Source organism: Panthera onca, chromosome B4, assembly GCF_046562875.1.
Source record: "Panthera onca isolate mPanOnc1 chromosome B4, mPanOnc1 haplotype 2, whole genome shotgun sequence".
NCBI lineage: Eukaryota > Metazoa > Chordata > Mammalia > Carnivora > Felidae > Panthera > Panthera onca.
The window spans coordinates 124,594,500-124,619,265 of record NC_138345.1 but is presented as its reverse complement, the minus strand read 5'-3'; the positions used below and the strand labels follow the sequence as shown (position 1 = coordinate 124,619,265).

General features: G+C 50.6%; 1 protein-coding gene across 3 annotated transcripts in view; it reads left to right on the top strand.

Moving 5' to 3' along the window:
- The window catches only part of APPL2 (adaptor protein, phosphotyrosine interacting with PH domain and leucine zipper 2), a 53,868-nt gene that overhangs the window by 17,995 nt on the left and 11,107 nt on the right, over positions 1-24,766 (top strand). For all 3 annotated transcript variants that reach the window (XM_078449527.2, XM_078449528.2, XM_078449526.2), the window contains 12 exons: positions 225-284; positions 836-907; positions 5,164-5,251; positions 8,260-8,301; positions 8,666-8,724; positions 9,872-10,018; positions 14,447-14,529; positions 18,158-18,316; positions 19,650-19,838; positions 21,114-21,156; positions 21,239-21,295; positions 21,392-21,480. In XM_078449527.2, the coding sequence (XP_078305653.2) occupies positions 225-284; positions 836-907; positions 5,164-5,251; positions 8,260-8,301; positions 8,666-8,724; positions 9,872-10,018; positions 14,447-14,529; positions 18,158-18,316; positions 19,650-19,838; positions 21,114-21,156; positions 21,239-21,295; positions 21,392-21,480 (1,088 nt within the window). The remainder of the gene's footprint in view (positions 1-224; positions 285-835; positions 908-5,163; positions 5,252-8,259; positions 8,302-8,665; positions 8,725-9,871; positions 10,019-14,446; positions 14,530-18,157; positions 18,317-19,649; positions 19,839-21,113; positions 21,157-21,238; positions 21,296-21,391; positions 21,481-24,766) is intronic.

Genomic DNA, 24,766 nt, shown 5'->3' with positions numbered 1-24,766 from the left:
AAGGAGCAGTAACTTGCAAATGGTTGGCGGGCAGGGGGAATGCAGGCTGTTTTAACCTTTTAATTTGCTTTGGTCTTGTTTTCCAAATAATTTCTGAACACGCTATTATTTTACAGACACAAACATACATTCTTAAGGGATTCTCTGAGGTGACCTCTTTTTTTGGTCATCACTGAAATACATGTGTTGGACAAATCTTACCTGCTTTTCTCTTCTCCCTGCAGAATGAGATGTGCCTGGCCACTCAACAGCTTTCTAAGCAGCTGCTGGCATATGAAAAACAGGTAACTTGATGTTTATGTGGCATGTGATGTGGCGCTCAGGACTGTCATAAGTGGGGTTCTTTTAAGGAGTTCTCCAAAGGCGTCCTAGAGAGACCTTGATTTCCTTCTTTCTTTTTGTCCATAGTCCAGTCTTATTTATTTATTTTTTGTCTTGCCTTTTCCTTTCCACTGATAAATTCTAACTGGTGATCATCCCAAAGTATGATATTTTCTAATTAGCACAGAAGTAACCCACTGCCTTGAGAGTTTATAGTCTGAGGGGCTACAAATGAATCAAATTCCAGGAAATAACCCAATACCAGGAAATAAACTCAAAGATGCCGTTACATCCAGACAGGAGAAGGGTGGTGACCACCAAAGCAGCGGTCAGGGAGGGGCGATTAAGTGCATCGCTGAGGTAGGACAAGGCGAGTGCACCGCTTTTCTGTGCGTGGACGCTTTGACGTGCACTTGGGAGGAGAGTGGGAGCTGGCGTGGGGGGCGGCGCAACGTGGGTGACGCGGGCGTTGCCCCGAGCATTAACACCTGGATCTTTTATTCTCTGGTCTTAGAATTTTGCTCTTGGCAAAGGCGACGAAGAAGTAATTTCTACACTCCACTATTTTTCCAAAGTGGTAGATGAGGTAAGATCACAACATGGCAAAATTGTATTCTTTCTTGAATTTTCTTTCATGTTTGTTTTGGCCCACTTTCCATTTTTAGATAATTAAATATCTGAGAAGGTAACTCAACTTGTTGCTCTTCCTAGGTCCATTTCGTAAGACTGGTTGTATGTGATTAGTTTGTTTCTGGTGTGAGGGGAAGGGCTTTGGTATACATGAATGATGGACCAAATGAAAGATTTCTAAGAATTCAGTTTCCTAAGGAGAGTATATTAGTTTCTCGGGATGCTAGTAATAAATTACAAGTCGGTGGCTTAAAACAGTAGAAATGTATTCTTTCACAGTTCTGGAGGCCAGAAGTATGAAATCAAGTTGTTGGCAGGGCCGTGCTCCCTCCAGAGACCCCAGGGGGAATCCTTCTTGACTTCTTCCGGCTTCTGGTGACCCTGCGTGTCCCTTGGCAGATGGTTGCATCTGTCCAGTCTCTCCCTCTGACTTCCATGGCCGCCTCCCCACACTGCACTTCACCCCTTCCATCTGTGTCTTCTCTTCTTATAAGGACATTTGTCATTGGAGTTAGGGCCAACCAGGATAACCTAGGATGATCTCACTGGGAGATCCTTCGTTACATCTGCGAAGACCTTGTTTCCAAATATTCATGTTCTGGATGGACGTTTTTAGGGGGAGGAGGAGAGTGGGCACAATTCACCCCACTACAAAGGGTTTCACATAACTGCTCTTATAGCTGTATTGTATAATACATATATTGTATAATACATGAATATTTGTGGAAAACAGGTATTGTTATGAGAAAAGTGCATAAACCCTCATCGTAATAAACATTCCAGCTCAAATGCTACTGGTGCTGGGCAGAACCTTCTGCAAAACTGGGTTGGTATGAACTTGGTATTTCATCTTGCAAGGAGTTTGCAATACTTATATAGTAGAAAATCATGATAAAAAATGCAGATGCCATTTAACTGATATAAAGTAGATACTGTCTTCAGGTTATAAAATGAGAAACTAGGGCACTGTGGTGGCTCAGTCAGTTAAGCGTTCAACTTCAGCTCAGGTCATGATCTCACAGTTTCTGAGATCGAGCCCCATGTCAGGCTCCACACTGACAGCAAAGAGCCTGCTTGGGATCCTCTTTCTCTCTCTGTGCCCCTTCCCCACCCCTCATGTGTGTTTTCTCTCTCTCTCACTCAAAGTAAATAAACTTTAAAAATAAAGAAAATGAGGGGCGCCTGGGTGGCTCAGTTGAGCATCTGACTTCGGCTCAGGTCATGGTCTCATGGTTCATGAGGTCCAGTCTCAAATCAGGCTCTGTGTTGACAGCGCAGACCTGGAGCCTGCTTTGGATTCTGTGTCTCCCTCTCTCTCTGCCCCTTCCCTGCTCAGTGCTCTGTTTCTCTCTTTCTCAAAATACATAAACATGAAAAAAAATAAAATGAGAAACTAACGTGACATTGTACTGATTGCATTTTTGTTCATTCAACAAATCAGACCAACAAGGTGTTATTCGTTCAGCAAACATGTACTGAGCACCACTGTTTAGTAGATGCTGTTCTGGGCACTGGCGATACAATAGAGAACATGACATCCGGTTCTTTGTAAGCTTCGTCCTCTCTCCCATGACCTTGACTGTCTTCAAAGTGTATGTTAAAATGGATGGGTATCTTTTCCAGAAGAGGAGAATAAATGGAAAAAGTAATTAGAGGGGAGCAAAAAGTAGTTTTTTTGGAAGGTGAGGAGATGAATGTTTCCTAATTGACTATGAATAAATAACCCAGGAGGAGAAGGAGCAGACTCCACCCACTGAAGTCATGTGTTTTCCCGAGCAGAAGACAGTTGCTAAGCAAATGTGGTTAGTCGTCAAAACCCCAGAACCAAGGTTTCCAGTTTAGGATATTTACTTACAACCAGATTTTCACGGGCAGGGATGATGATTCTTTTGGTAGGGAGTGAATCATTCCCAAAGGCTGGAAGGCTGGAAATGTGATTTTATAGGTAGTATCATGTCGTCGTCCCCCCGGCCCCGCCCAAGCTTGGCAGTGTAAGGGGCTTTCAAACAAACCTCGTGGTGTAGAGACCTACATGTGTGAAAGCTGTTAGCTCAGGTGGGAAGCTTTTAAGTAGCTTTTCAGGTGGTTTTGTCTGTCTGGGCCTATACCAGGTTGAAAGTTTTCAAGACAAGTCATTTGACTCAGAAATCAAAAACCCAACTAAAAGTAGAGAATCATGTGGCTTACATTTTTAATAGAATGCCTTGGAATCAGACATTCCATGTTGTAGGCATGCAGAGATTTTGTCCTTATTGATTTCCCCACAGGCAGGGTTTCTAGGTCACTACCATGGAGTGCACCTAAGGTAGGAAGTCGTCATCATTCTAGATTACATTAACGAGTATGTGTCAGCCAAACTCTCTACTCTGAGTGTCTTCTGTTCCGGTTACTGTTTTGTCCTCACAGTAGCCATGCAAGGAAGATGGTGTTATCCTTATTTTTGGTATGATGATACTGGAGTGCCAAGAGGTGGTCTCTTGCCACTCTCCTGAGTGAAGGCGCCGTGTTTAGAAGCCATCGTCCCATACCTTTCAAAAGCCCCACGGCCAAAAGTTGATGACAATCCCCTTGATCCTTAAGAAGAAACGAGGAAGAAAATGAGTAGCTAGGAAGCTGGTCATTCCTGAAGTGCATGATCATTGGAAAGCCACTTAATCTCCCTGAGTTTTGGTTTCTTCATCTGTAAATGGCAGCAGCAGGCGAGAAAGCCCATTTAATTGGGCTTTTGTAAAGGTTAAATTAGATAATGTCTATCAGAGCATTGAGCACATAGCCAGACACATAGTAGGTACATTTGGTGACTTTCATTCACTTAACTGTTAGTAAAAAAAAGCAGTACTTTTTTACTGAAGGTATTCGAGAGAAATAGTTAACGCATTCTGTCCCGGTGGCATTTATTGGCATGGTGTCTTCATGTGTTCTCAGCAGAACAAAGCTGCCAGCTTTGGCTTAACCGAAAGCTACAACATTAACTGTTTGGCCCATAGCTCCCCTGCCTGGCAAGCGATTGTCTGTAAGCTTCTCAAAGCAGCCTCTCGAGGCACAGTCCTAAAGGTCCAGATCTGTTGGAGGGAGAGCTCTGGGCACACGGGGGCTTCGTATGTAACTGCCATCACCGCTGAAAGCAACTTTGCCAAATGTGTACGGCAAAAAAGATTGCTGGGTGGTTTACTCTTTGTTCACCCGGCAGGAATCCCAGAGCATCCTCAGTAACGTCTACATTTATTGCTAATGTCTAGACTACCAAACATTTGAAGTTTCGGCAACTTTGCGAGAACGTAAGACAGGCTCTGTATCCAACACGGTGTAGTAGGAAAAGTCTGGAGCTCAGATTCCAATAGCCCAGGATGAAAATCCCAGCTATGCCACCTCTTTGCTGTCTGGTTTTGGAGAATTTGCCTGTCTGTTAAGTGAGTATAATAAAAGCGAGCTCCCAGAGTGGCTGAGAACCAAATGATACAAAGCATGTAACTCTGGCACACAGGAAGTATTCAAAAGTGGTAGTGCTGAGGTGGATGACTTTATTTCTCCTATGCCATTTATGACAGGATTTAGAAAGGCCCTGACAAGCCAGAAGGAAAGAATCAGGGGCCGTTAAAATTATCTGGTGAGGAAGATCACATTTGAACAGTTATCTTGTTCTTGAAAGATCCTTTTCTGAAGAACAGAGGCCCGGGATCTGAGGTTTCAGCGGGGAGCCTTCTTTCTCCAGAATAATTTCCAGGCCCGTAGCTGCTGTGGTTTTAGGGTTAGTAGGCTCCCAGCAGGCTGGTCTTTCAGGCGTGACCTTGGCCCCGTCTGAGAGGGAGAGAGCTCACGGTGGCCTGGTAAAGTGTGACCAGAGCTGAGTGCTTGTGGTGACCTATGTTTGCTGCAAGTACCCGAAAGCGTTCTCCTCCAGCCGGTGTGGCTCCGACTGGGAACATAGAACCAGGGTCGGCACAGTAAACAGACCACAACGTGGGCTCAGCTCAGAAACTCCTTTAGCAAACCTAACTGATGCCAGGTCAGTTGCAACCTTGCATTTAGTTTTAGTACCTCTAGGCCTGGATCATTTGCGGCTTAAATGAAGGGTGTTTATTTGCTAAGGAAGTGTACCTGAATTCTAGCCACGTGGAAGTGTTCAATGTGATCCTGTACGGAAATCAGATAGCTGCCATAATAGTGGGTATAATTTTTTTTCAGCAAGATTTCTTTTTTTTTTTTTTTCAGCTTAATGTTCTTCACACAGAGCTGGCTAAACAGTTGGCAGACACAATGGTTCTACCTATTATACAGTTTCGAGAAAAGGATCTCACAGGTAATGTTCCTGAGTTCAGTGCCAGTTACCTTCAAAATATCAGTTCATTTCATGATACTTCGGACTGTACTAATTTCTTTAAATACGTGCATCATTGAGAAATGCCCTCCTTTTATTTAGCACTTCAGTTTAGCTAACTTTTATTGAATTCCCACTATGTTCTTAGCTCCCCTAAAGGAGGTTACGGGCTAATGAGAAAACAGACTTGGAAGCAATCATAACATCATGTGAGTAGGGCAGCAGGACAGAGAGGTACAAGGAATAAATATACACAGAAAGGTGTGATTACCCTTTTGATTTTTGGGTACCAGAGAGGGCTTCCTGGAGAAGGTGATCTGTGTGCTGGGTTTTGAGAGATTACCAAAGGGACAGAGATGGCAAGGCTAATATTACTGTGGGAGCATTTGTAAAGGCATGCTGTTCCTGGGGAGCCATGAGTGCTTTGGAATGGAAAGAGGGTGGCTCAGGGAAGGAGGGCAGGGACCATGCTTTACCTGTGCTGGATTCTGTGAACAAGGCAGACCAGCTCCCTGTTCTCCTGGAGCTCACATTTTAGTGGGTGGGTGTATCTGAGACTGGTTCAGAGAGCCTGGTTGCCCTTTTTGACTAGTTTTGGTTCTTCAACTAAAAACCTTAGAATAATTTTATATCTCTTGGAAATGAAGTTAGTCAAAATATGGATATAAAAAAATAATCTTGAAAAAATGTAGTTGGATGTTACAAAAAGGAATCCAAACTTTGTAGTCTTTTTGCTCTTTATATCCTTGAAAATAGTCGTTGCTTCGAGATTAAAGAATTATATTTTCTAGAACACTAGTACAAAAGTCAGTGGCCAAAAAAGTCTAAACCTGAGTACTAAGAGATCTGTTCAGTATCGTACTTCCTCTTTAAAAATATAACACCTTAAAGTGTAAAATCTGTTTAGGCAGAAAAGATGCAGTATATCTTAGAGACGATGTTCTTTTCGCCCCTCACTTGGAGATTCCCTGTGATCATGTCATATGAGGCTATAGGGGACAGGGGGAGGACTGGCATCAACTTTGCCCCAGGGCAGCTTGACAGCACTGAGACTTGACAGAAGAACAGTAAATGGCATGTCAGTTACCTTGTGTCAAGAGAAACCTTGCTTGAGAAAGACTTTTAGTGTTTTTGGTGTTGCTCATCTATAAGTGCATGAAATTCCAAATCTAAATGTGGTTGCGTGCTGATCAGCCAATACGAACTGAAAGCCTTATTGAGTGCCTTGTTTCATAAAGATTTCCTCTAAATACAATCAGTAGAAATGTGTGGAGATACCATTTAAGAACCAAACTCCAAGTTCTTTAGATAGAAAATAATCACCCTGGAGACCTGTGTTGTCAGATTTGTATCTTTCAGCTTTGTGCCTGGGAAGTGAGCCCCCATCTGGGGGTGCCCAGCAGCAGCAATGACCGGGGCCTTCCTTAATCCTGAATGGCTCAGGTGTGGATTAGTAGTATTTGCCTGGGATGGCGTTTGTTTTCTTTTGTTTTTTAAGACAATAAAACTATCTAGTGGTAGTAAACCGAGAAGCTATGAAAACAGAGTTATCTGTTTTAGAGAGTATCTTAGAGTATCTAAGTATCAAAGTAACCTTTTCTGACGACACCAACACGTAGGTTTGAAGTGTTTGGCCTGGGTCATACTTGAGTCAGCCTGAGAAACGATTAGAATTCGGCCTCTTCTCTGCTTAGTGGTTTTTATCTTAGGTTTTTGTTTTTGTTTTTGTTTTTGTTAATGTTTATTTATTATTGAAAGTCAGAGTCAGAGCGTGAGCAGGGGAGTGGCAGAGGGAGAGGGAGACCCAGAATCCAAAGCAGGCCCCCTCCTCTAAGCTGTCAGCACAGAGCCCGACGCGGGGCTTGAACTCGTGAACCCCGAGATCATGACCTGAGCCGAAGTTGGCCGCCTAACTGACTGAGTCACCCAGGCGCCCCATTTTTATCTTAGGTTTTAATGCCTTTTTCATTTATGCACCAATCTGAATGAAGAAAACACTAAAGATCTTAACGAAGTTATTTAACCCCATAAGGGAAAACCCCAACACAGCTCCAGTAGGAAGTAAAAGGGGAGACAGAGAGAAAGGGAGATGAAACCCAACAAAGGCAGAAAGCATTCTGATTCCAGAAAGGGTAAGAATAACGTGAAGAGAGATTTAAAAGCTGTGAGGGAATTTTGAGGCAAACTGAAAAGCGGCATAAAAGATGTGATGTGAAAACGATTTCCTTTGATGAAGCAAAACTGGATTATTCTAGAGTTGTACAAAGTATTGCTATCTTGTAGATGTCTCTGTGTTTTTAAGTTTGTAACCTTGGACAGCATCACCCTCATCTATCTCTTCGTGTTTTTGGTGTTTTTGGTCTTGGACTTTGTTAGGCCTGTCTGTGCGTGATGATGGCTGTGGCACCCACGTGGGGTAATAGTGATGTCTGTTGGCTTGTCATAGGTACCATATACTAGATCGCTCCAGAGTTGTTCGTTAAAACAAGTACCTCTTATTCCTTTATTAATGGTGGCCTTGCCAGACGTAACAATGGCAGCAACAGGACATTTCTAGGTTCTGGATACTGTCAGGATATTCTGAGGAAAGCTGTATTAAAACGCTCTTTTTAGGGGCTGGAGAATATGAGCTTAGCCGTATACTCCAGGTCCCATGAATAGTACCTGGCCACCACACATTCCAGCCCACGTCCCCACAGTGCCCCCTGCTTCACAGATCCCTGGATGCTGTCTGAGACGAGTGGCCCTAGGAGCAGTCAGGGTCACCAGGTATGGGAGGCAGCCGAAGCCACCAGCTCCAGTCAGACCGGGATTCCGAGCCCACAGGGCGGTGCCTTGTGAGGGCGGAGGCCCTGAGTTGGTGCCCACAGAGCCTGCCTCCTACCGTGCATGTACTTCTGTTTTCTTGGGGAAGCACAGAGCTCTGGGTGGGTGCGTTTTATTTTTCTTTGCTCTAAGATGTTTTGTTTTGTTTTGTTTTTCTCATTCAGAAGTAAGCACTTTAAAGGATCTTTTTGGACTCGCCAGTAATGGTAGGTAGGCATCCTCTCTGTTCTTGGTGCGTGGGTTTAGTGTGGGTGTGGCATGCGTGTGGGCGGAGGTGCTGACCAAATGCTCTGGCCTTTCAACTTATCTGCGTGCTAAAATGCCTTTATTTTGGGGCGCCTGGGTGGCTCGGTCGGTTGAGGCGTCCGACTTCAGCTCAGGTCACGATCTTGTGGTCTGTGAATTTGAGGCCCGCGTCGGGCTCTGTGCTGACAGCTCGGAGCCTGGAGCCTGCTTCGGATTCTGTGTCTCCCTGTCTGACTGCCCCTCCCGTGCTCATGCTCTGTCTCTCCCTGTCTCTCAATAATAAATAAACATTAAAAAAAATTTTTTAAATGCCTTTATTTTTAGAGCATGACCTCTCGATGGCAAAATATAGCAGGCTTCCAAAAAAAAAGGAGAATGAAAAGGTAAGAGTACCTACCTTACATTTTGTTTTTCACATCATTTGCTTAAGCTCCTTTTCTAGTTTCCTGTTGTGAATTTGTGGCAGTGAGAGCATCTTGATGAATCCTTTCTCTTCTTTCATATACATAAATTTTTAAATTATTCATTCTGAATCTTATAAGTAGACTTCTGCCTCCCTGTTCTAGCTTTTCAAACTGGTTTATTGAACACCAGCTTGGAACCTTTGTAAAATTTCACTGATTTCCACGTAAGCTTGGTTCCTCATATGTATTCAGGTCACTTCAATTTCTTGCCCTGGGTGTTGACTCTGATTCTTTTATTTTTTTTTTAACGTTTACTTTATTTTTGAGAAAGAGAGTGTGAGGCGAGGGAAGGGCAGGGACAGAGGGGGTAGAGGAACCAAAGTAGGCTCTGTGCTGACAGCAGTGAGCTGATGTGGGGCTTGAACTCACAAACCATGAGATCATGACCTGAGCTGAAGTCAGACGCTTAACCAAGTGAACCACCCAAGTGCCCCCACTCTGATTCTTTAGCTCAAGTTTTTTGGTATTATAGATGATATGGAACTTTTTTTAACACATGTGACTTTTTACTTCCATTACATAATTTCCTTGAGCTAAATTATTTCCTTGGAATACAATCTTATGAGTGAACTAAAATGTTGGTGGCTTTCAGTGCACGCCGCCATATTGTTTTCCCAAAGGATCACAGCACTTTGTAGTCCTGCCAGCAGACAGGAATTGGCTTCACCCCAGCGCAGCCTCACAAGCACAAAGATGCTAGGACTTTGGTATTTTTAGTTTAGAGTTTTAGAACATGAGGCAGGGGTGAGCCTGGATGGCTCAGTCAGCTAAGCATTCAATTCTTGATTTCGGCTCAGGTCATGATTTTAGGTTGTGAGATCGAGCCCCTCGTGGGGCTCCATGCTGAGTGCAGAGCCTGCTTGGGATTCTCTCTCTCTCCCCGCCCCCTCAAAAAAAATTAAATTAAAAAAATGAATAAAGCATAAGGTGGAACCTTATCTGGGTTTTATTGTATTTGTCACAGAAATGGGTTTTGTGAATAAAGGGACATCTTCAAAGCTTCGTGCTCTTCTAGAGTTGCCATGTCCGTTAGACGAGCCGACATTTTCCTCCCACCTCTCCTCAGGTGAAGACCGATGTTGTGAAGGAGGTGGCGGCTGCACGGCGGAAGCAGCACCTTTCTTCCCTTCAGTACTACTGTGCCCTCAACGCGCTGCAGTACAGAAAGCGTGTGGCCATGATGGAGCCCATGATAGGCTTCGCCCACGGACAGGTAGGCCGTTCCCTTCCCCTGAGGGCTAAGACCTGAGCCGGCTGGGGAGGGCAGCTTGGCGTTCCCGCTGAGGTAGTGTTTAGGAGAAACCAAAGCATCACGAGAAAAAGAAACATGAATGCACCACCTCCCTGGAGCCTCCCGTAGGTTCAGCACATGGAGAGCTTCCAGGTGGGCTGGCTTATCGTTAGCGGGACTCGTTAGGCTGTACGCCCGGGGAAGTGATGGCCTTGATCCCAGGCCTCCCGTGGCGGGGGGAGGCTGGCATAGCCCTTCGTCTCTGAGCCAAGTGAAAGCCAGGCACGGTCTGCGGTTCTGAGAAGCAGCTGACCGCTCAGGTCGGTGGAGGTGGGCCTCCGGCTCGAGACCCCACACATCCCTTGCTGTGTGTGGTGGGGGTCACGCTCGCTTGGGCCGTTCTCATTGCTGAGGTTATTGCCGGCACCCTTGGCATCTGGGTCGTGGTGAAATGTCACCACTGCTTGCTGAGGTCTCTGTTGAGGGTATATTGACTTCTCCCTTCCCAGTTAGTGGTCCACTGAACCTTTGCGTGCCAGGAGTCTAAGGTGGCGGGAGGGGCGGGGTTCTAGCCCGGTGGGGACGGGAGTGGGTATGCGTGTGAGGCCAGGGGCACCGCCCCTCTCCCTCCCTGCTCTGCTTCAGCCCCACTTATGTGGGCTCCAGCACCTCCCTCCGGCATGTGGGAAACACACCTGCGAATCTTCTTTCCACTGACAGTCTAGGAACGGAAGGGGATGTCGGGAAGCAGAATGTCGGGAAGAAAAAAAGTCGGCAACTTTTTATAACTCCACACGTGTGTTGGGGCACCTGGGTGGCTCAGTCGGTTAAGCGTCCGACTTCACCTCAGGTCATGATGTCGCAGTTTGTGAGTTTGAGCCCCGCATCAGGCTCTGTGCTGTCAGCTCAGAGCCTGGAGCCTGCTTCGGATTCTGTCTCCTCCTCTCTCTGCCCCTTCCCGACTTGTGCTCTGTCTCTGTCTCTCAAAAATAAACAAATGTAAAAAAAAAGATTTTAAATTCCACATACGTGAGCATCTTTTGTTTTTTAATACATTTAAAAAATGGATCTGTTTTTAAAAACACAGCATCAGTAGTATTCAGGGGAGAGGGGAACAAGAGAGGATCTTTAAGCATTCAGGCTCAATTATCTGTCTTTTATTAAAAAAATTTTTTTTTAACGTTTTATTTTTTTAAGAGACAGGGACAGAGCGTGAGCAGGGGAGGGGCAGAGAGAGAGGGAGACACAGAATCTGAAGCAGGTTCCAGGCTCTGAGCTCTCAGCACAGAGTCCGACACGGGGCTCAAACCCATGAAAGTGAGACCGTGACCTGAGCCCAAGTCAGACGCTCAACTGACTGAGCCACCCAGGTGCCCCTCAAGTATCTGTCTTCTTAATGTGGTTGTTACGTTGTTGAATGGCGAGGTAGCTAAAGTCAGCTTCTGCCTTCAGAGGTGGTGCTTAAATAGAGCACTCTAACCTTTCCGTGACATCTGGGTGAAGCTGGGTTGAACCAAAAACCAGCCCTGTCCATTCGTGGGCTGTGGGCTCCAGCCCTCAGCAGACCCTCTGCAGCCGTCCAGCTTCCTCACGATGTGTTCTCGTCCGCTCTCCTGTGCCCTCCTCTCTCCTTCAAGTTTTACACCTCTGCCCTAGAGGACGTCCTGGCTTTGTGAGGGAACATCGGTACTGCCTTTGGTCTAATTAACGCCTCCTGTCACGTCTGTCCTTCCTGGATTGATGGTCCTTGCCTGTGGACTTAGAGGCCCAGGGTCAGACAGGGTCCTGGCCCGAGAGCCTCAGAAAGCTGAATGGCTGCGGGCCTGATCAGTTAGTGTTTACAGAGCCTGGTCGGTTAGGGGAGGGGCCTCGCAAGGCCTGAAGGGTGGACCTGTTCCCGGCTGGGTTCCCGTGTGTCACCTTGAGGACCATGCCGCTTCTCCCGGCCCGCGCTAAGCGAATGCTGCTGCAGGGCCGAGGGGGCCTGGCTGCGGAGCAGAGCACACGTCACTGGGTGGCCACAGCAGCAGTTTCGAGGATTGAGGATGGCACGGTTTCGTTTTTCACGTGGAAAGTACCCAGATGTCGGGACAGAAGACCAGACAGCCCCACCCCTTGCAGACCTCACATCTTGCTGCAGACTTGGCTGTCTCACATAGACCAGTTGTCGTCTAACCCTGTGAGTCTTTTGGGCAATTCCAAGGCATACCTTCTGCCTCATCGGCCCCTTTAAAGCCATGTATGTCTACGCGGCATCTACCTCCGTTAGCTGCCGGTCATGGGGCCGCTGTACTTCCTGTCGTTCACACGGGCACACCGGGTCTTTGGATGACGTTGGGCTGAATCCAGCTTCTCAGCAACCACCCCTGTCAGTGCAAGTGGTTTGGCTTTACTTCTGTCTTCCCTGGCCCTTGTTCAATAGGTTTGCACTGAAATCATGATTAGTCGTCATGCCTGGAAACAAACTGAGGTTTTGTAAGCTGCATCCAAGTTTATGAGAACACCAAATGAACTCTAGTATTTACAGGGTAGGTGCTAGGAAAGGTGACTGTAGACGCCAGTATCTTCTCCTTCCTTTTCATTCATTCATTTAATCAGATCATTTTAGGGGCTGCATGAGTCCCTGCCCTAGGAGCTTACAGAGTAGCAGGGGAGCTAAGACGTGGAATTAATTCCAAGAGTTCAGAGAGGGGAAGGAGAGGAAAGCCACTGTGCTGCTGTGTCCTTAGAAATGCGGAAAGCTCATTTAACAGACTGATGTTTCGAGCTCCAGAATGGCATTTACCATGTTGATCTCTGTATGATTAAAAGATCATGGGGCCAGAGCAGCTTCCTGCATTATCACCTTGCGTTAGGATAATGGCGATCATCCTCTGTTTTTGTACCGTGAAAACTGAGGACGTGGGGTCGCATACCTCCCCAGGGTGTAAACACGTCAGAACTGTCCCGACAGTGCCTGCCAGCCTCACTGGGATGTGAGGTCGAGTTCTCTGCCCACCTTCCAGGGCAGAGGCAGCTTCCAGATCAGACACATGAGCTGGGACAAAGTGTGAGAAAATACCTTCATGCAAACTGCGTGTCTTTTTTTTCATGACTTGGCTTTGCAACTGTTCCCTCTCTCTGACCAGGCATGTAAAATGGAGTTCATACCCAGTATTGAGAGTTTTTTAAAGCCCTGGCCATAGAAAGAAGTAGAAACTGTAGCTCTGGGGCAGGATGGTTACACATGTCAGCAATGCACTGGACGGTCCCGTCTTCCCCCTCCCCCTGCCCTTCAAGGTTTGACAGGCAACCCGGACTCTCTGGGCAGTGAATACCTGGGACTCACGGGAAGTAGGCATTCCTTCTTTTGGTTCCCCGAAAGCCAGCACTTGTAGTTTTATTTTCAAAGGAGACTGAGGTCTCCTGGGGCCACTCTCCCCTGGGCTGAGAGAGCGTCCATCCAGCACGTGGGGAGCAGGAAGGGACCCTGCTTGTGTCAAGCGCCTGTTCGGGGCCAGAGCTCGGCTGCATCTTTTGGGTTGACCTCAAGGCTGGAAGGGCCTTTTTAAAATTTATTTTATTTTATTTTTTAACGTGTATTTATTTTTGAGAGACAGAGTGTGAACAGGGGAGGGGCAGAGAGAGAGGGAGACACAGAATCCGAAGCAGGCTCCAGGCTCCGAGCTGGCAGCACAGAGCCCGATGTGAGGCTTGAACTCACAAACCTCGAGATCATGACCTGAGCCGAAGTCGGACGCTTAACCGACTGAGCCATCCAGGCGCCCATCCAGGCTGGAAGGGCCTTTTAAGGGTCGTCAGTCCAGTTTCCCCTTCTCAGTGTCTCAGCCGGATTATCTGTCAGCTTGGGTTCCGAGCTGCACATGGCTCGGTGAGTGGGGTCAGCTGGTGGCCCCGAGGTGCGCTTCTCTTCCCGGAGAACCTCCTGCCGTGCCGCGTCAAGTGCTCGTCGGCCTCTTGCTGGCGCTGTGCACATCATTTGTCACACACCAGTGTAGGTCCTGGAGACGCAGAGGTGGAGACCTACCCCTTGCCCCCAAGAAACTCTTTGTCTAGAATTCACAGAGGAAAGCAGCTGATGGCGAGAACATCAAGACTACTTGTCAGTACCAACTGCTGATGCACCCACGTGTGGTCTGTGCCAAGCAGCGACTTACATCGTCCCCGATGTTGATAGTCTCTCGGCGAGAGAGCCGGGTCCCACCGCCCCCATTCTGCAGCGCACTTGGGGCTTCGGGAGGAACCCTGCTGGCCCTCTGAGCTCAGCGGAGGCGCCTGAGGCACCACGGACACGCGGGGGTGTGGAGGGGGGCAGTGTCGCTGCCCCCGGTGCTCCCAGTCCCGCACCGAGTGAGCTCATCCGTCTCCTTTCCTAGAGGACTTTCACGGCGTCACACTTCTGTCTTTCAGATTAACTTTTTCAAGAAGGGAGCAGAGATGTTTTCCCAAAGCATGGACAGCTTTTTATCCTCCGTAGCAGACATGGTTCAAAGGTAAGGCTGCACTCCACTTTGGGTCTTGTGGGCCTTTGCCTCTCCTGCTGAACCCGTCCCTCCGGGGGGTCCCCTCTCCCGGGGGGTCCCATGGAGCCCCACCATGCTGGGATCCCTGGGCAGCGGGCCCCCTTCTTAGCCGCCGGTGTTTGGGTTGTGGTTGAAAAGTAATGCGTTTTGCAGTTCCCACCATGGGGAGCCCAGAGGCGTGCCCACCCGTGAACAGACTCTGTATATGAATAAAAGATGAAGTGTCTGTGGGGAGACTTTTCCCGTTAGGTCCTGGTGCGCGTGCTGAGGGCCTCTTGTCTGTTGGCCCAGCCTTCGCATGTTAAAGCCGTCAGTCCGGTGTAGACTCGCTGTGGTCTTGGAAGCACGCTTTGCTTCCCCTTTGGAGCCGAGAGGTATGTGGCCAGCAGTGCTGCGGCTCTTCTGGAAACTAACCGTCCCGTCAGTTCGTGATCAATAAATGAGGCTTTAAGTCTCTTTTGAATCAATTTAACAAATTGCATTTCGGCCTCATGAATGTTTATATTTTAAGAAGACGGCGTCCTCTCTTCAGACCGTCTTGCCCACGTTTAGTTGATGCCGTGGCTGCTCCGAGTCCTTTCACCTCCCGCTGCCGGTGTCCGTGAGCCCCAGGGAGCCTTGTCTCATGAACACTGCAGACGTGATTTCTGGAGGATGGCACAGAGAGAGAGTAGTTGATCAGCAGATACACAGAATGGAAGTAGGAGTGTAGAATTTATCTTGTTTGGGAAAGCGGAGCAAGGGCGCTCATTTTCTTGAGGGTGTTGCTTTTCAAACACCTCGCGGCCAAGCAGTGGACCCCGTTCAGGCAGAAGTGTACCTCGAGTGCTGACAGTAGAGAATGAAGCCGAAAAGTCAGAGCTGAGCTCCGTGCGGCATGCGGGAGGGTTGCGGTTTGAAGTCGTCTGCGCCTGCCTGGAAGTCACTGGCTGCTCGTCCCCGGCCGCCAGCGGTGTGGGCTGCGTTCGTGATGAGGCTAGAAGGCACTTTGAAATCCCATTTTCGTTTCCTGCCTAATTTGATTGTGAGCCGCTGGGAGCGTTAGGAGAGGGGAAAGGAAGGTGCCTGCTGTCACTTCATCCCTCCCTCCACCCCTACCCCTGCCCTCTCCCAACTGCCTCTCTCTTAACCTCCATTAGCTCCCGGAATTCCCTGGCTTTCTGGTCCTGAGAGAACCGTCTGGGCTTCAAAGTTTGTTCACGCACTAGATTTTTTTATTGATGGATAGTGGGACGTTTGCGCTTGAGACGCGGTGACGTACTTCTCCGCAAACCTCAGAGCCTCTGTGTCCTCCGTCGTCAGCATCTGTGTGAGCTGGCACAGGCCGTCCAGAGTGCCCCTCAGCCGCTCGGGCATTTCCACGGGACCAGCATCAAAGCCCCGGCTCCACGGCCTTCGGGGCTGTGGCTCATCCCTCCCTCTGCTGCCTGATGAGGCCTAGTTCATTACAAGGGCAGCAGCCGCAGACAGCATTCCCAGCCGAAGCTGGAAGCACTTGAACCTCCTGGTTCGAACGGCTAAAGCACTCAGATCCAGGTTCTAATTTTCCTACCACTTGGCTTTTCCATTGGCGAGTAGATAAACACGGCCACGCCTCTCAGGCCACGAGGTGACGGCTGCGCTGCTGGCCCAGAGGGGCCGAGGACAGTGTGCTGGCTCCGGATGCTGCCCTCCTTTCCCTGGGAGGTGAGTGGCCGAGCTCTGCTGTGTGAGCTGTGCGGGGCGTCTGAACCCAGCCTAAACCAGACACGGTGGCTTTTCGAATCACCCAGAGGGCCAGGAGCTTTTCTTTTCTTTTTTTAAAGTTTATTCATTTATTGAGAGAGAATGCACAGAAGAGTGGGGGAGGGCCAGAGAGAGAGCGAGAATCCCAAGCAGGCTCTGCACAGTCAGCAGCACAGAGCCTGACTCGGGGCTCGAACTCACGAACTGTGAGATCATGACCTGAGCCAAAATCAAGAGTCAGATGCTTAACTGACTGAGACACCTGGGCACCCCAGGCGCTTTTCTTTTTAGTTCTAACCCCGCAGGGATACACTTCTGCTTTTTTTCTTTGTTCCTACTGATCGATCGATCAATATGATGGTCAATTAAATAAACTTCTTGTTCTTTAGTCTTGGAAGAAAGCCTATTGGAAAGTACTTTTCTACCCTGTCCTGGAGTGCTGGGAGCCCTTCACGCGGCGACTGAAGTGGAGTCTGTGTGGGTCCGAGAGCAGAGGGAGGGGCAGTTACTGACCGCTCCCTGAAGCTGTGTGCCAGGTGTCCTGCTGGTACACAGGAGTATTTTTCTGGGGGAGGCGATCCTTACCTTCCACTGGGTCCTCAAGGAGCCTTGCCACCCCTAAAAGCTTAAGAACCTAAGTGGTTTTGTATATTTTGGCTCTCTCCTTCCACTTCCTGAGCTGCTTAACTTTCTTCTCCATTTCACTCGCCCCATCTTGGCAGTGACAAGCAGGTAAGCCAATGAGGCTTGTTCTCCAGCTCGCCCGTCTTCAGGCTGCCAGTGGTGGAGTCCAGCCATTCTATTCAAATGTCAGAAGAGCCAAAATTAACTTAGATCGCCTGCCTGCCTGTGTTGAGCTGCATTAAGACGTAGGCAGCTTGCCTGTGAGTCTCCAAGAGGAGAGTGTGGACCAAGCCCAAACTTAACCCTTTGAGAGAAACTCCTAAGGAACTCACTTTGGGAAACAGTGGCCCAGCTGGCCCCCAAATTTCCTTCTGATTTTAACATTTGTAATTCAGTCCTTCTTTAACATGGTGGAAAAGTGGAACAACGCGTCTGTGGTTTTGCTTTCTCGCGTGGATGGGCCGGGCCGGGCCGTGTTGGGCAGCTTGTGTTTGGCACTTTATATCTGAGATTGTCAGCGCTGGGTGGGGAGCTGTGGAGGCATCGCTTTGTGGGAAGTAAGGGCAGCTGCCTCTTCGAAGCTAAAGCTTTCAGGTTTTCCACAGCTCGGCACACAAGTGCACACAAGCCAGAGCTCAGACCTTGGCCCTCTTCCCCTGTGCCATGTAGCACGGGCAGCCCTGGGCCCGGCCCCGCAGTCTCGGGCAGCTGTATGGCTGTGGGCAGCCCTGGGCCCAGCTCCATGGTCTCGGGCAGCTGTATGGCTTCTAGAAGAGGAAAAGCATTGCCTTTGTCTTTGTCCATGTGCCCTCGTCCTACCTCCTGGTTGTTTTCCGTCCTCCAATGGCCGCTTCCAGAACTAGGGGGAGCAGAGGGGCAGGAATGACTGCTGTTTCCTTCCTTTCCAGCACTTTCGCAGGTGGTCTGCACCTGAAGCCCTGAGAATGGGCTCATTAAAGCTTTTCTCCTAAAATCTGCATCCACAGGTCTGAGCCCGGATACCACTTTGTCAGCAGAGAGATTGTTTCGCTGGGTTGGGGCGCTGGCCAGTGGCCAACCTGTTCTGTTTTCAAACAGCAGTCATGTAAACATTTTTAGCAACGTGGACTTGAGTCCCCTCGATCTCCAGCGTCTGGGGTCTGAGCTCCCTTCATGGGGCAGGAAGCCGCGGGGACAGCTCCGCCATCTGTGGCTCGGCAGCACTCGGTTGGCCGTGAGGAGCCGCTGACCTGACGCCTTCTGTCTTAAGCATTCAGGTGGAACTAGAAGCCGAAGCGGAAAAGATGCGGGTGTCGCAGCAAGAACTGCTTTCTGTCGAGGAGTCTGTTTACGCTCCAGACTTTGATGTGGCTGCACCACAGATCAACAGGAACCTCATCCAGAAGGCTGGTTACCTGAATCTTAGAAAGTGAGAATGCCGTTGCTGGCCTCTTTTTCTAAAATCGGTTTTCCCTCAGAGGGGGAAGGGAGGGCTGGGGCAGGGGAGGGTGGGGAAGGACTCCCGCACAGTGCCCCTCCCACCTGCCACGCAGGAAGCCTCTGAGGCTCGGGGCCCAAAGAGCCGAGAGAGGGGCTTGAAACAGCCTTGTAAGAGGCCTGTTTGTGGACTCTGAGGGGCGGGTCACCCCGTCCCTGGTGACCGTGGCCATGTGCAGATAGCCTGCTCTTAACCGTCATCAGCTCGGACCGTTGAGAGCTCCTATCCCACCCCGCCCTTAGCCCAGGCCGCTGACGTGTGAGAGCAGTGTGCTCGGGGCCCGCAGCTGAGACTGGCATCGGGGCCTGTAGGCCTTCCGGGTCATCCGGGTCCATGTAGGCTGAATCAAAGAGAGGATGATCAGGCTTCCTTGTATCCAAGAGCAGACGGAGGCTGTCCGGTGTGGTGAACACTCTGGCTTTGGTTCAGTCAGACCCCATGGCCGGTCTCAGTCGTGTCACCCGTGAAACAGCTGGCAATGAGTCCCACTAAATGAACTCGTTCCTAGCAGGGAATAGGCACTCACACGTTAGCTAGTTCCAGTTTTGCGAAATAATTGCAATCATGGAGGCAGGAAACCTAGTGCCTTGCACATAGTTGCAACTCGAGAAACATTGAATCAGGTAAGTGCACCTGATACCTCACAGATAGAAGAGCTACAGAGAGGAATTGCCGGCTGTTTTCTTACCAACATGGAGCTCCTCAAGGCTCTCCCCACTTGTTGAGATCCCAAGTTAAGTATCTCCTTTAGTTTATACGGATGGAAAATCCTACAAGATTCTGGTGTTACTTGCCAGTTACTGGATATTCCTCTTGCAAGCAGCCCACAAAACCAGAGTAACATCCAGTTGGAGCAAAACTCAACCTAGTTAATGTCCCCGGAATTCTGGGTTCTGTGAGCCAGGGTGACCCTGGTGACTCTCACTAGATTTAGATAGTTCGGTCTGTGTCTTAGTGGACCGTCTCGGTTTACAGCTCCTGTTTCCAGGTCTCGGGGAGAAGCCAGCGTCTGGCTGCTGTAGGGTGGGCACGTGCCGGAGCGAGCCCTGGGTAGGCATTCCCCCGAGTGGGCAGAGCCCGTGACTTCCAGGTCACTCCAGCTACAGTTTGCCTCTTCAGCTGCTCTGCGTTTGCAGTTTTGCTTTAATGTAGAGAAGCATTTTTTCTAAAATGCCACCAACACTGGTAAAGAGGCAGCAAGACCTTGAGGTTCTGCGCGGGCTTCCGAGCACTGACGGGCTCTCTAAAGTCACGATTCTCGCAGTAAAACAGGGTTGGTCACCACCACCTGGGAGCGGCTTTACTTCTTCACGCAAGGCGGGAACCTCATGTGTCAACCCCGGGGAGCTGTTGCCGGGGGCCTGATCCAGGACCTGGACAACTGCTCGGTGATGGCAGTGGATTGTGAAGACCGACGATACTGCTTCCAGATCACCACTCCCAATGGAAAATCGTACGCCACGCGGGTCTTATTTGGGAGGAGAGCAAGGGTAGTGACCCCACCCCTGCCCGGGGCCTCCTGGCGCGTCCCTCCATGCCAGCCCTCCATGGGAGAGGCCCCCTCCGGGGATCATTGGTCTTTGGGGAGGTTGTTTTATGCTCTCTTTAAGCAAGCACACGGCACCCCTGTGGGATCCAGTCTGCCTCATGTGAGGAGTCCCAGTGCGGCTTTGTCTGCGGCCCTGGAGGAGACCGGGCCTCTGTGTCTCTGTGTGGGAGGCAGCCACAGGAGAGTCGTTTGTCGGCAAAGATCTGTAGAGAAGGCCGTGGCCACCCCTGCCTGTTCCCAGACCAGCTCTGTGTACTGTGCTGGGGCGGAGGGCGGGCAGACCCGCCTGGGGAGCCTGCTGTTCCGGCTGAAACTGGAGACAAACTGGGCGGTGTCCTCAGCCACGGCACTCCCTGTGGGAACGTGCTGTCCCCACAGACCCCCGCGTGCCTCAGGGGCCCAGAAGAGGTCACTTGGAGTCATTCACAGATCCCATTGCAATGGGGTCCCCTCTGGAGCAGGAGCTTCAAACTGAGCCCCCAGGAGTGGGGCCGGCCATCCTTCCATGGGAGCTGGCTCTGCTCGCGTTTGCTTCCGGGTGGGGTTCGGAGCTGAGATTCTGTCTGGACGGTAGCATGTTCTGGCAAGCTGGTACAGTGCTGACCGGCTCCCCTCCCAGGTTCGCAGAGCAACTTCAGACCTCACCCTTCCTCCTGGACGGCAGGAGAGGCCTGGGATCCCAGTCGTGGTCCCGGGCAGTTAACTCCTTGGTTTCCTCACATGTAAAGTAGGGCTGAGGTCCGTGCTCCCACCTCACATAGCTGTGGGGTCCCTGGGAAGGGTTAAGCCCTCACCAAGGGCAGGGCAGTATTATTTTTGTCCTGTTCCCCTCGGTGGGAAAGCGGAGTGTCTGGCTTCTCTGGGCGTGGCTGGGAGGAGGGGTTGCCCTGATCATCTAAGGGGCCAACGAGAAGTCTGTGCCTGTGGACGCACAGACTTGAGCTAGTAGACCTGAGCCCAGCTGCTCACTTTTCGATGGGAAAGCACAGGCCCAGGGGAAGGAAGTGTCGTCCAGGATCACACAGTGGATGAGCAGCAAGCCAGAGCCCCATTTTTTCTTTCCGGTCATGGTGCCTTTTGTGGTCCTTCTCTTTGGGACCCAGCTGACTTCAGTGAATGTGGAGTAAGCTTCGGTCACCGAGATCTGGGGAGCACTGACTTGAATGCGCTTTATTTCAGGGGAATAATCCTCCAGGCAGAAAGCAGAAAGGAAAACGAAGAGGTAAAGCTTTTGTTCTTTCATTTTTGTCCTGGCCTAGCCGGTGACTGGGATCCAGCAGGTTTCTAACGCCCTCTCTCCACAGTGGATCTGCGCCATAAACAACATCTCCAGACAGATCTACCTGACTGACAACCCAGAGGTAACTCGCACGCCCTTACCTGTGTCCCCGCCCCTCGCTCGGTCTGAAGGGTCAGCACCCCTGCCGGACTGAGCGTGTCCTCCTGTGCCCTTGTAGGCCGTCGCCATCAAGTTGAATCAGACGGCTCTCCAAGCAGTGACCCCCATTACGAGTTTTGGGAAAAAACCAGAAAGCTCGTGCCCCAGGTAACTAAAGGACCGTGGAGAAGTGGCTTTTCTGTATTGAGGTGTTGGGAATCGGCAGGAGTCCTCCTGTCCTCACCCGGCACGGAGGGATGGTGTCGGGTCTGTTCTACAGAAGCAGTAAGGACTGCCGGGGGAGGGGAGGGGAGGGGCAGGAGCCACTGGCTGCGTGAGTCCAGAGCGTCTTCCTGCTGGAGCACCTGGCCGGCCGCAGTCCCAGCACGTAGGACTTGCACCGAGGGGCTGCTGCCCAGGGAGTCGCACATTTCCTGTCCACATCAACAGTTCTGGAACCAAAACGAGAACTTTTTTGAGGTCCGGAACAGTGGTCTGTGTTACTGCCCAGGCCTTTGTGCGTTAATCTTGCTTTTTCGCGTGTATTTTTCATATTTTTACACTTCTCGTCATTGTTCCTTATGATAACTACACACTCTCTTCCTTGATTTATTAGCAGTTGAATGTTTAGGTAGTCTCCCTTTCCTGAGTTTGCTATTATCGTTTACGGTGAATATTTTCCTGCCTCTGCCTTCATTCTTGTTTTGAATATGGCTTTGGGGTTTATTCCCAGAATCCCACCTTCTTTCTTAATGGGACGCTCCATTTGGTTAAATAGTAAGAAGGTTGTAATCATAGAGGGCTGCTAATGAAAGCACAACATCCGAGGTAAATGACAGTTAGGACTGTGTTTGGTGACCATTTTTCGGAGGCACGGTAGAAGGAACCCCATTACGTAAATGATCTGCAGATATTATCGCATGTCTCTAGAGAAAAGTGATTGGAAAGCTAAGAGCGAACTTCCCAGGGTCTGGGCTCTGTGAAGGGGGAGCCAGTGTGCGCGCAGCACGGGGCACGTGGGAAGGAGCCGCGATCAGGCCGGGAGAGTCGGAAGTTCGATCGCGAAAGACTTGGGTGCCCTGCTTACCAGCCCGGTGCTGGGCTGTGGAGCAGAACTGGGAGCCCTGAGAAGGGGGTGACCCCCGTGTAGAAAGAGTGGCCTGCGGCACTGCGGGTGTAGGACACAGGGTCTGAGGCGTGGCGGGCGGAGGGCAGGGTGGGGTCACCGGACGGGGTGTCTGCTACAGCAGCAGTAGCTGAAACCGTGCACGTGAGCGAAGGTGACGAAAGTGGGCATGAGGCAGCGGGTCACGCTCAGGTGTTGGATCCCACAGTTTGTGCGGGGAGCGTGTTGCTAAGGGCGGCTCTGAGGACGGCAGTCTGAGCGCTTGTCCTTGGGCCTCGTCGTCGTGGGTGATGGCACTGTTCCTCCCTGTACGGCCTTGGGGACAGAGAAGGCGCACTGCAGGGTGCTGGCTTTGGAGTTTGGGGACTCTCTGATGGCTCTGCCTTGAACACAGCTGGGTGGCCTGGAGCAGGTCAGCTCTCTGTGCCTGTCTCCTCGACTTTGACACGGGAAGAGGCAAAACTAGATGACCTCCCAGGTCCCTTTCCGTTCCTGAAAACACTATCTTGCTAGGGTGACAGTGTGTGGTTTAATTAGCGTTACTAAAGAGGTGGCTGGTTTTCTGAAAGAGTCTGTGGCTCAGATTTAATTAATTCAAGAGCTGATTTTTCTCCCTGTTGGGGAATAAGTCAGTCACGCGGCAGAATCCTCTAGCCAGTCGGCTGAACCGACACTGAGCCTGGAAGGGTGACAGATGTGGCCGCCAGATGGCCCAGAGCTGTGGGGGGGAGGTGGGAGAGGGCGGATCTCTCTTTAGGGTCAGCTCATTCAGAAGGAGGAAATGTTTTGCTGACAGAGGGGGAAGGAGCAGGGAAACTGTGATCTTGGGAACAAGCTGCTGTTCAGTCCCAAGCAGGCCTCACACGTGGCCTTCCCCTCCTCCCCAGGTAGCGTATCTCTAACGCGCACTCGTTTATCCAGCTAGTCAAGGGTCGGTTTGTGGGGTGTCTGCTCTGTGCCCAGGCACTGGGCTGGGGCGTAAAGCTGAGTCTTGTCGGTAAAGCCAGGCGGAGGGTAAATAAATACTTGGTTAAAATGGGGAAAAGCCGCGCTGGTGTTAAAGAAGGTGCTGTCCTGAAGAGGCCTGGCCGTGGAGACGGTATTCAGACTGAGAAGTGAAGGATGAGGAGTGGCCACTCTCGCAAAGAGCCAGGTGGCCTGCGTTCCCGGAGCAGCTGAGGAGGCTGGCGGGCAGAGCACTTGGTGTGTCGGGAGAACTGGGGGGAGGCCAGTCTCACTGGGGGAGCAGGACCGGCTGGGGAGCGTGGGGCCAGGAACAGCTCCCGAAGGAAGGCAGGCAGGCAGGCATGGTCAGGAACGGTGGGAGCCGTCCAAGGGTTCAGGGAGGTAGATGTGTGCGTGGCAGAGAGGAGAGGTGACTCACTTGACGTCGTCCGGGGGCAGCTCTGGCTGCTGTGCAGGACACGGAACTGAGCTGGGCAAGCTGGGCAAGCCCGTGACTGAGCACAGTCAGGAGGCCGTGGCATCTCAAACCAGGATTGTGGCAGAGGAGGCGAAAGTAGATGTCATGGGGGGCTTATTTTGGAGGCAAAATCTGAAGGACTTGTGCTAGAAGGAGATATGAGTGGAGGGAAAGGGGCAGACCAAGAGGGCGACCGCAGTCTGGCTCGAGCACCCGGACAGGTGGTGGCGTATTGAGATGAAAAGGAGTGGGTATCGGGTTCTCTCACTTCTGGACAGAAGATTGAGGGGCCCGCGGCACGAGCCGGTGGTCACGTTCCTGATACGAGTCTGCAGCACAGAGGAAATCCCAGGGCCGAGCACATGAATCAGGAACTCATCGGCATGGACGCAGCAGGGCGAGAGAGATCATCTTGGGAGCGAGCGTAGAAGGACAAGGGAGGAGCCTAGGACCGAATCCTGAAGATCGCCAACATTTGGAATAGAAGGGAAGGAACCTGTAAAAGCCACCAAGAAACACCAGGGAAAAGTGGAATCAGCAGGAACCGAGAAAGAAGAGTTTTAAGGAGGGGAGAGCTCACCTACGTTAGATGCTTTGATGTGGGGTGTGTGACGTAGGACAGTGGTCGCCAAGTGTCCATTGGAGTTGGTGACGTGGCGATCACGGGGTGCTCCGTCATGTCCCTCCTGGGTTCAGAGTGTTCAGTGGCTCCCGGGAACGTAGAGTCAAGTGCAGACCTCACCCGACGGTGTCACAGCCCTCCACGACCCCGGCCCGCTCCCTCTTCCTGGTGTTCTCTCCCCTGAGTCTCTCTGGGGAGCCAGCATCTCGGACGCACCCTCTTCCCTCCGAACTTCTCCTGCCTTCCTCCCGTGCTCACCACTTACAAATTCGTGCCCCTCTCG